We start from the raw sequence: 11,340 nt of genomic DNA, 5'->3' as shown, positions 1-11,340 counted from the left end.
CGTGAGAAGTTTCGAAACAGCGCCACCTAGTGGTGATCATCCTTATTTAAATGCTTATAACCTTGGGTGTGGTCGACTTATTTTCTCGAGACTCACCAAATTGGACTCCTGAAACCTTACAGAGTCCAACGATACCAAACATTCTAGGTTTCGCCTTACGGTTTGTGTAGCGTTGTGATTTAGCGCTTAAAAAACATCTGGCTATATCTTTGAAACCGCTTGTCTGATCGAGACGAAACCACCGTTAGAAGTTCGGAAACATAGGTCGATAGCTATACGCCAATGCCCAAATGCCAAAATATTGATAGTAAAGGGTAGTAATATTCAATCAAAGTCAAGAGTCAGTCAATTTGTACGTGCTTTTTCATATAAATGCCCATAACTCTGAAGTGAATTGAGATATTTTCACCAAAATTGACACACATATGTATGGGATCACTCTGAGCAAATATAAAAAAAATGGTTGGACTGAGCCTCTTGGTGGCGCTATAATAGAACAAAACATGAAATTCTCATTGACTTCAATACAGTTTTGTGAAATAAAATGCTATACTAAACAAATGCATTGGTGTAATATTACAAAACTCAGAATGTGTCAACAACACCATCCCCTGAAGGTACTCAAAATATTTTGAAACAGCGCCACCTAGTGGTCAAAGGTTATAACTCAATTTACATAAAGGCTAATAACTTTTGAATTAATCTGGCTATTGACATCATGCTGGTCTTTTTAGATTCCTTGGGTCAAGTCGAGAACATAAAATACAAAGTTTACCTTATTTGGCTGAACTCCCTGTCCGCCATTTTGATTAATGTTGAAAACCTACATTTTCGAACTCCACCTAGACCGTTAGTCCGATTTTCACCAAATTTGACGTGGATCATTTTCGGACCATTCTGGCAAAAAGTTATGGATTTTGTGTCCATATAAGAAACGGTTCTCATTTAGGGCATCAAAAAATCTGCTGGAAGGGTGCCAAAATGCGTTTGAGGCTGTATCTCTGCAATGCTTTGACATATTTGCACCAAACTTTGTATGTGTCATCGTCACCTCACACTGACCATTACAAACTAATTTGGTAACAGTGCCACCTATTGGTTACACGTGAAAAGCCAATAAATCCTATTACTAGTTGTTGTGTTTATAGTTTTCAAGCCATTTTGCCTAAAATAATCTTAAAACTGTCTTAATTACTCATTCCTGCCGTTCGTCTGAAGCTTGCTTCTGTAGTGCTTGGCCCCGTTATTGCTGCTTGCAGCTATATTTATTAATATTACTGACTGATTTTGAATATTAGTGTATTTGTGCTAATATGACAAGCCCTTTTTCATAAGGGTAAGGGCAGAAACATTGGTGCTTAGAGATCATTTTCTTATGAAAGAAAGAATGAAGTACGTAAAATAATGGAATGAGAATGACTGCAAAGATATGATGATAATGTCTTAATATGGCATCCTACAAAACTGGGTGATATTTCACCCAAAAATGAAAAATCTGTCATCATTTACACACCAGTGTAAAGTTTGTTCCAAACCAGTAGGACTTTCCTTCTTGTTTTCAAACCTAAAAGAAGATAATTTGTAAAATGTCAGGGTCCAACATAGGAGCCCACTGACCTTTATTGCACAGACAAAAAAAAAACTCAAATACCTTCTGTTGTGTTCCACAGAAGAAAGAAAGTCATATAGGTTTGGAACAACAAGAGCGTGAGTAAATGAGTGAGTTAATTTTTTTTAGGGGCACTATCCTTTTAATCATACATGAGGAGCAAACCAAAGCTTTGTTATATGGTAATGTAAATGTATTTAAAGTAAGGCTTTATGAGGGAGGTTTATAGATAAAATCCTAAACTGTTTAAAAAAGACATTTTAACCATTATCTCCAGTGTGCAACACACCATTCTGCAGCAACTCCTCCAGGTTGTCAGGGTTACGGGCCAAATGGAGGATGAGTGTAGCTCCTCTGATCTTCTCAGGGATGTCCTCATACAGAAGCTCAACATAGTCCTCTATGCTATTAATGTTGGCCTCCTCATCAAGCTGCAGGAAACATAGCATTAAATAAATCAATTTTTTTTAAATACATTTTGGTTGAGGACTTGATAAGAACTATCATTTATATATATATATCATTTGTGACACAAAAACAAATTAATATTCATTTCAACTATACCTCTATGCCTTCAAAAGGAGTCAGGTCTCTTGGCTTGATCTGTTTCTTCTCTTTCTTTTCTGAATAAACAAAACACAAACAATCACTATAGCACTGAAGCACTTTTTATATTTTTTTTTACTGTATTCTTCTCAGCCTACCAGCAGATTTCTTGCGGTTCTGCAGATAAAACAATAACTGCTCCACCTCAGGAAGTCTGGAAGGGGAAATGAGTCTACACTCCTCCACTACCTTCCGTGCTAAAGATGCAATATCCGTGTTGGAATTCAGGCTTTTCAGACGGATTCTGCAATCGGAAGAAAGTTTTAGCTATAAAAAAATCTACCACACGATCAGTTTTCCTACTACTCCATTTATCTGAATGATCTTACATCTTCTGGCACTCCTTGCGTTCTCCCAGCATCGGGTCTCCCGTCTCTCCTAGGATTGTAGCTTCCACTTCATACTGGACAACAAGGGCTTTTTCTGTGGGGTGGACATCTAAACTGCCACCCTTATATTTCCTGAACACAACACATTACAGATTATTATTGATAGTTATAAATTTAGTTATAAATTTTGAGTTACCTATAAAAGATGTTCAGTGCATCAAGCTTATCTTTAAAAAAGTCGTATTTTATTGGTAAAACAATCATGGTTTTTTTTTGTTATCCTTCTTGTTTTGTTTTTATCAGAAATGATCCAAAATAGTAAACCTGAAGCAACATTAAATATCACTGTAAACTAATGTAAACATTCAGTACCATTTTAAATATACGTACAAAAGTATTTTATTAATTCAATAACTCTGTTTAATATGCTGAATGATGATAATGTGGTGGTGATGATGATGATGAGGAGTATGTCCATATAAACGTCACTTGAAGACACATAAATATAAATTGATGTCATAATTTCCCTGCACTTTTTGAAAGCTGTACATATACATGAAAAATTACTTACACCTTAGAAAAACAACATTCACAGGCACATATATATATTGTGTTTTTACTTTAATGCAGTGTTATGCTCAAGCTCGACCACTACAGCTAATGACAGAGCTCGCTCGCATTACACAGACACTCACCGTTTTAAATATCTGGCGTCGTCCGATTGCATTGTTGCTCATTAATTAAAGCAAATAAACCTGTGCGGCTGATTTCTGTCTGCTGTTTTGACGTGTGTCTAATGTCTGGACTGCTTCATCGTTTCTGCTCTGGCAGGGTGCTGCTGTTTGTGTTGCTATGGGTGTGTACTGAAATTCTGTGAATAAGCGAAGAAGCAGAAATAAGCGGAAGAACCTCTAGCGCCACCTGTATATGTGGAGGTACGTATCGCTCACGTGGAATCATGTGATAGCAAGACCTTTGTTGGTTTTTATTTGTATTTATGTATTTATGCGGGGAATTTGTTTCAATTCAACCCATTTTATAGTGCTGAATGTATTAGTTCAAGGCTAACTACCGTTTTAACTACCTATTAGCTATATTTTCAATTGGAAGTGCACTTGTTATTGAAGGCTACTAAACCAGATTAGCTTGTACTGAATTTCTGTCAGAACAATAAAGATTGTAAGAATACATGATTCTTTTTAAGCACCAACCCAGTTTTTATACAGTTTTTGGACTATTAGAAAAAAAATATTGTTTTGATATGTATTGTAAGAAGAAACAGTCTTAGAAAGTACACATTAAGAAAAAAAATTATAAAAACAAAGACAAGAACTTTGAACCGGGTTTTATCCAGTGTTAAGATTTCTGTTCTGGAAATATAGAAGATTTTTAATGAGTGCATTTTTAATTAAATAATGCATGATTTAAATATTTAAACATAACATTACAGAAAACTTGTACTAATAATATAAAAAAGTCTTATACTGTGATGAATCAGGTAGGGAAGTATTGTGACATTTTTTCGATTTTTTTTTTAAACTCAAACAAAATGTTTGAAACATTTACCTATATTAACATGGCTTTTTGGACCAACTTTAGGACCTGCTTTATTTATAAACAGTCTTCTCTAATTGCATTGAGCATGCATTTCCAGTTTAAGCACTGGTTCAGTTCTGGTTCACTGAATATCACATACACATAAGGTGATGATCATTTGGCAATTTATCTAAATTTGCAACCATATGAGTAACACATGGCCCATGAGCTGACATGACTAAAGATGAGAGGCCTGATATATTATCCATCTTCTCTCTCTCTCTTTCTCTCCCTCTCCGTATCTCTGCTTTTCACACAATTTGTATAAGTCTAAAAAAACATGTTTTGTTTTTAGCAATAGTGTCATTATTATGTCAATGCATGCAGACAGTAAGCAGCAACAGCATGTTCAGATTAGATCTGTCTTTGATCTTTCCTCACCACTGTGAACTTGCCACCAATACTGTGTATACAAACATGAGAAGGCAGTGCTAAGAATAGCCACTACATAAGCCGCTTGTCACTAACTGTGAATGAATGCACGACTCTCTGGTTCATGTGTTGGTATGCACTAATATGCCATTCTGGATGTGTCTATGGAACGTAAGAGAGGAGCTTCTTCTGGAACTGAAGAAGAAGGCACCACCCCTCTTCTGAGGCAATCGCACCCATCCCTTTCTCATTCCACCACCCCAGGTGGTGATGATCTGATAAGATGTGGTAGTTCGAAGCACTCTGCTGAGAAAAGAACGCTCAACCGGTCAGTAACCAGAGGCCACCTACAGATATAGCAGCACAGTGGTGTCTTCAGAGACACCTTGAGCTACGCATTATCAAACACGCTTTGAGTCTCTTTGCAGAAAATTCAGAATGTCTGATTCCACTTCCATTATGGAGTTTAGCGGGACGCATCAAGCTTTCCGAGACCGCTGGGCAAAGACGGATAATGAGATGTGCAAGCACAGTATGTCTTTCCACTTGCACAATACTCTGAGGAAGGAGTTCTTCGCCAGCTACCTGTACCTCCTGGAGCAGATTCCTTTGGGTAAGAGGGTGGCTCAGTGAATTGTGTGTATTATGACCCTTTGTGTATTATGAAGTTTTCTTGCAATATTGTTGTGATGAGAACCGTCAGGCAGACATTTGGAGTATGAAGTTGTGTCAGACCATATCCAAAATAAATATTTAGTTTGCATCCACTAATATTCATGTTATTGGCATATCTGTCTCTATTAAAGCTGCTTCAAAATTACATTTGCAAACTTGAGAAGATAACAGCTTTGCCTTAACCACAATATCCAATAGGAACACTCGATTTTCAACAGTATACAGTACATACCATTTATTCCAGTGTACAGAGTCATGTGTCTATTTTAAGCACATTTATATGCATGCTGCATACTTTAACCCTTGTACAGTATTTGGTCATTTCTGATTGGAGAAATTTACATTTTGAATGTTTAAAAATGGTAGCTTCACCAGAATGGTACGATACTTGGTGACTTTTATGGCACTTGGTATGTGTACACACACACACACACAAACACTCCTGGTCTTTTTTCCTGGTCGGAAATTAATGGATTTACAGCAGTTAAAATCAATAATTCGACTATCATGCAGTAAAACAGTGGAAAGCAAGGAAGGGGTTACTCTCTAAAACATCAAGAGTTTAAAACGGATACATCCACATACAGAATTATACATACTCAGATTAATTGGTATTGCTATAACCATATAGCCCAAATGAGTCAAAAGACTGAAATTAGAGATGTATAAAATCAGATCATACCCAGAAGGTTTAAGCTCTGATAAAGGAAAATACACTTCAAATGAACATTTAAAACCGCAAAAAATATAAACCTTGACAAAAAGTAGTCTCTGAGAATGTCTTACACAAATACATATTAATCCACAGCCTAATAAAAATAAAAGATTTTGTATAAAAACAACTAGGGAATTCACAAGCATCTCCAAAGAGTCCTATACAGGAATCTAGTGGTTACACCATGAAATTACAGTTTTTTCTCTTTTTTCCTGCTTTAAATTTTTTTATTTTAGTCTCTATTTTAATCTGAAATACTGCAATAATTGAAAAATAATTAAAAAAAGAAAAGAAAAAAAATCATAAATTTTGCATAAATATTAATCAGTACCATGAAGTTATCTCAAAATAAAAAATATTATTGAACAAATATACATTAGATTGATTTTACTGAAGAAGAAAAAAAGTAACATTTTAGGTGTCCGGTTACTTTTGACCGCGAAGACCATGAGTGTGACTCAAATGAGGAGCGCACAAGGGTTACATTTTACTGAATAATAAAATTTCAGCTGTGTCTTTACTATGCTGGTGCATTAGTAGCAATAACAGTATATTTCAAAGTATTGAAAGGCTTTGGAGATGGTTATGTGTTAACATAACATAAACAACTAAGCAAATGTTCTCCTTTAAACAGCCATGAATATTATATGATGGTATGGAGTTCATAAGTAGTTTTGTTTGTGTTGTTGACAGTGGTCTCTGTCTGATGAATGTTAGCTTATATTTCTACTTGTCCACACCGTTAATCAGATGTTGTGTAGTGTAAACTGTGGAGACAATCAAAGCAGTCTGCCAGTGTAACTGTGAGTTACTGCTTGAATTCAACAGACTCAATCACAACTATATTTGTTGTAACTGATGAGTTTGGTCCGGTAAAAACACAGAAATCAACAGATATTACTCTTGGCCTTTACTCATGTACAACAACACGGGGGGTTAAAAATTTAGTTTTTAACCCCTTTATAATGTATGATGTTGGTGGGAAGAGAAAAACACACAAAAAAAATCACATTTAGTGCTGGAAACGGCAAATGTTACTGCAAAGTTATGTTAGTGTCAGTGAAATCCATGTTAGAAATGTTGTATTCGTGTAATACATTACCAAAAAAATAAGCATTTGGAGCAAAAATATTTTTGAGTACATCATAAATGACATCAATTTCATTTTAGACCAAAAGTGAACACAATCATTCATTCATATTTTTAAAAGACTGATATGAATTCAGACAAGTGTTTTGTAAGACAAATGAAAATTCTGTTATCATTTACTAATCCTCATGTCATTCTAATCCTATATTTGTGAAAATATATTTTATGTTCTACAGAAAATGTTTGTAATGGTATGGGAGTGAGTAAATGGATGACAGAATTATCATTTCTGGGTGAACAATCTCTTTCAGAGAAAAATTAGAATGAATGTCTTGCTTTGGCTGAAATGTTTCCTAATACTAGCAGGTTTTAATGTTGCCTCATGACCAATAAGGCAAAGCAGTTGAGTGAGTGCTATAAAGAGGGCCAACAAAAATAAACAGGACCAAAACAAAATAGTCCATAGCGAATCACTGCCCAGTGTTACTATTTTTGACTTTGAACTAGTAAACCTGTGGTTCACATATCAAACCCTGCTCAGAATTTCAGTATCACAATCGTGTCGCCCTGCCAGTTCTCGCACCTATAACCCTTCAGCAAGGTCTTCCCGCTAATCATCTGCTGATCCGATGTTTGACTCGAACTTTCCAAACATGCTTTGACTTAATAACTGGTCTGTCCTTTAAGTGACCAGCCATTCAAGAAAGCAGATGTTCCAGCTGAACTTAATACTGTGACATTGGACTGATGCTGACAGAGTATCATATGTTGAGCTGCTTCATATAAACTCCTAAATGTGCCAACAATAAAGTATTCCTTTGTGCTGTAGTACAACACTGTCAATACCAATAGTGTCTTGGTTCTTCAAATTCCATTTGCAGAAAGAAAACATCTTGGAAATTGCAAAAATAAATGCTATTAATAACTGGTATTTTCAAAAAACTGCTTATGACTAAATGTTGTTGCGAGAAGTTGTGTTGTTGTGAAACTTCATCTGATAACTGTACACTTTCCCTTGAAATGCTCTGATCCCACAGCTGACCTACATCACAATATTAGATTTCTGGTAATTAAATCTAGGGCTTGTTTTTTTGTGTCTAGTGACTGTCTATATGTTTATTGCCCGACAGTGAAACTCTATGCCGTGACTTGTGAGTACATTAAAGGGGAGAAGCAGTTTTACTACAGGTCACAGAACTTCTACAAGGATGTCCCGGCATCAGAGGAGGGCATGATGGGAGACTTTGTGGAGATATCAGAGATCGACCTTGAAGGCTCAAGACAGTTCCTGAAAAAGTTTGTTGTATGTCATTTACATTTTCTATTTCTTAATGAATGTGTATTATTTATAGGAAATACATTGAAATAAAAAGTAATTTTTTTTACGTTTACAATTACGTTACAATACATTTTTATGTAATTGATGTTGAATTTACTAACAATTTCTAAATTATACCCTTTTCTATGCCACTTTTCTCAAACATTTGTTTTCCTACATCAGTTAAAAAGAGTTAATTAATTTATATATATCCAATTTAGTAAAATAAATACAATACATTTACATATTTATGTACTTAGTGAAACTTTTAACTGCAATTGTACTTTTGGTACACTAGACTGGTATACTTAAAGTAAAATTGGAGCAACTAATTATGTGCATAATGCACTTTCATTGTGTGTAAGTAGTGATGAAGTCCAGCTAAAGATACCGAATTATATTTGATTGTGCTAAAATGGAAATATTACTTTAGGTACACTTTCAATATCTTGCATTTAAAGGCTGATATTATTCAAAGATTATACAATCCTTATCAATAGTGACATTAAAACACATTTAAGGTTTGACATTAAGAAATATTGTGCACAAGTAGTATCACAAATAATTTGGTGTTTGTGGTATACTATACTAAGTATGAAATAAATGTATTTTAATGTATTACTTTTTCCCTAGGTAGCCTTTGACAGACAATATTTTTTTTTTATTGCATATTGCCTTTTCGGTCTGCTCACACATATTCTTTAAATAGCAAGACCTCAAGATCAGAATAACCAAGCTGTCTCTATAACGCTATTTGAACATGTGGTTAATTAACACATCTAAGTTGACAAATAGCTTTAGCTTAATAAATAGTGTTCAGCTGTTCTTCTGAAACTTTGACCCTGAACCTGGGCTAGCACTCATAATTCTTTATTATTTTTGAACATGCACTTTTTTTTTTTATTATAGGGTCCAGGAAAGGCTGGCACCAAGCGGGCACTAGACTGTGGCTGTGGAATCGGGAGGGTGTCTAAAGGAGTTCTGTTCCCTGTGTTTGAATCCATGGAGATGCTTGACATGATGGAAGAGTTCATCCTCCACGCTCATGAGGTTTACCTCGGAGATTATGCAGACCGAGTGGAGGCCTACTACCTTTACAACCTGCAAGAATTCACCCCACCTACAAAGAGATATGATGTCATCTGGCTGCAGTGGGTTGCCTGTGAGTGGATGGATTGTTTTCATCGATTATTTTATGTTATGTAACAAATATTTAATTTGACCAGTGTTTTCTGCCCACATACATTTGCTTATTTTAATAGGTCCAGGCTATCTTTGCATTTGCTTTAATGAGAGCAGCTGAAAGCTAGTCAGAGTCTTTTGTTTCAGTATACAGTTTCATCTCCCTCACTGCAGTCTGTGTACAATTGACACCGACGGCACAGATATCTATATGAAACTGAAATCGTGCATGGTGACAGATTTTTTAAGACCTAGCTTTGCATAAACCGTTTCTGCTAAATGAGTTTTGGACTGTGGATATTTAAAAATGTACACACTCTCTTTTAGTCAAGAATTACCGGGTTACCTCAACTATTTTTACATTTTTCAGGTCATCTTACTGATAAGGACCTGATGGAGTTTTTAAAGCGTGCTAAGCAGAGCCTGAGGCCCAACGGTGTGATCTTCATTAAGGATAACATGGCGCGGCAGGGGTGCAAGCTGGACCCCATTGACAGCAGCATCATTCGTCACCTGGACATCATGAAGAACATCATTCAGACAGCAGGCCTCACCATACTGGACGTGGAAAAGCAGGAAGGCTTTCCTGAGGCTATCGTGCCTGTATGGATGATTGCCATGCGCTAAAGGAAATCATATTTGTACTTATATATAGTATATATTATAAAAACGTAAAATTTATTTATTTTTTATTCCATTTACCAGCTAATATGTCAAAATAATTTCAGCATATGGAAATCTGTGGATTGTTATTTATTTTTTAACTAGTTACCATCCAGTTTCCATCTTTCTAGTAAAATATATAACTTCCATTTTTGTTTAAATGGAGCATATAGATGTATATAATTGTATTACCCTGTTAACATGATTTAGTATTTTGTACATTTATTCTAGTATCACAATGTAAAACAAATTATTTATTTATTTTTACAAGAAAAAAATGTTGTTGTCTATGTCTATGTAACTGACAGAATTAAGTATGTTGCCACCAAGTGTCATTTTTGTTTTCTTTTAGAGTATAGAAATATTAATAAAAGAAATGTAAACTATATAAGTGTCATTTCTTGTTTTTACAGTAATACATCATATAGCAGTTAGCAAGTCACTGAACCACATTAGTAAACATTTTTCAGAAACATTTGTCATGATGTCTCTCAAGTTGTATGAGAATTATGTTCTTAAAACAACCATGCTTTACTGGCAAAATGGGCAAAATATAAAATGACTTACATCTGTAGAGGACTTTAGCTTGCTAAAATATAAATGTGCATTAGTTGGATATTTCCTTGAAGTATTCTTGGTGTCTTTGAAAGCAGAGCTTCTCTTCACATATTTAAAGAACTGAGGGATAAATAATGTCAACAAGTTCAAAACTTCATTGTATTCCCCAAACTATGAAAAACCACACTGTTTAGGTAAATGGCTCTCAGATGGTGTCTTTGTAGAGAGGAAGGGAATTATCCCTGGTTTTGACAGACTACTCTTTTGTATCTGCCTTGGGCTCTGTCCAAATCTGTCAGAACATGTCTGCATAAAGAGCACCAGCAAGTCACCTCAAATATTTGGCACATAAGCCTCACAAAGATGTCTTGAGAAGTGCAGTGTAAAAAATCAAGCAGGTCCTTTTCCCTGTGAATAGGCAGTTTGTCAAGAAAAAAAGCGCAAACACTCAATGCACGCAATGCAGTCAGCCTGTAATGTATTGGAGTGATCTACGCTGGTTCTTTACGAAGCGAATTCCTCGCTCTCATGGGATTTTGAAATTGCATTTTTCAAAGTTCAAAACATCCTCAGGCTGCAGTCACATTTCTTTCAGAAATCTATGTAAATAACTGTCAAATGTCTACTC

The 11,340-nt window shown here is 35.4% G+C and overlaps 2 protein-coding genes across 3 annotated transcripts; one reads left to right on the top strand and one right to left on the bottom strand.

The window, feature by feature from the left end:
* Positions 1 to 1,734: 1,734 nt before the first annotated feature.
* Positions 1,735 to 3,422, bottom strand: LOC113037828 (kinesin-associated protein 3-like). Its single transcript, XM_026195172.1, has 5 exons — positions 3,240 to 3,422; positions 2,545 to 2,676; positions 2,314 to 2,459; positions 2,174 to 2,232; positions 1,735 to 2,040 (listed from the first exon to the last, which is right to left on the bottom strand). The coding sequence occupies exons 1-5, from the start codon at positions 3,269 to 3,271 to the stop codon at positions 1,870 to 1,872; spliced, it is 540 nt and encodes a 179-aa protein (XP_026050957.1). The 5' UTR covers positions 3,272 to 3,422; the 3' UTR covers positions 1,735 to 1,869.
* Positions 3,423 to 4,608: 1,186 nt separating this feature from the next.
* LOC113120854 (alpha N-terminal protein methyltransferase 1B) lies at positions 4,609 to 10,500 on the top strand. Of its 2 annotated transcripts, none has more exons than XM_026290962.1 (5): positions 4,609 to 4,840; positions 4,983 to 5,125; positions 8,122 to 8,294; positions 9,219 to 9,471; positions 9,862 to 10,500. In XM_026290962.1, the coding sequence occupies exons 1-5, from the start codon at positions 4,677 to 4,679 to the stop codon at positions 10,116 to 10,118; spliced, it is 990 nt and encodes a 329-aa protein (XP_026146747.1). In that variant the 5' UTR covers positions 4,609 to 4,676; the 3' UTR covers positions 10,119 to 10,500. The 2 variants fall into 2 exon arrangements, with proteins under 2 accessions (XP_026146747.1, XP_026146746.1); XM_026290961.1 differs by having other exon boundaries at positions 4,941 to 5,125.
* The last annotated feature ends 840 nt before the right edge of the window (positions 10,501 to 11,340 follow it).

Source organism: Carassius auratus, chromosome 20 (genome assembly GCF_003368295.1).
Source record: "Carassius auratus strain Wakin chromosome 20, ASM336829v1, whole genome shotgun sequence".
Classification (NCBI taxonomy): Eukaryota; Metazoa; Chordata; class Actinopteri; order Cypriniformes; family Cyprinidae; genus Carassius; species Carassius auratus.
This window is presented reverse-complemented; position numbering and strand designations above follow the sequence as displayed.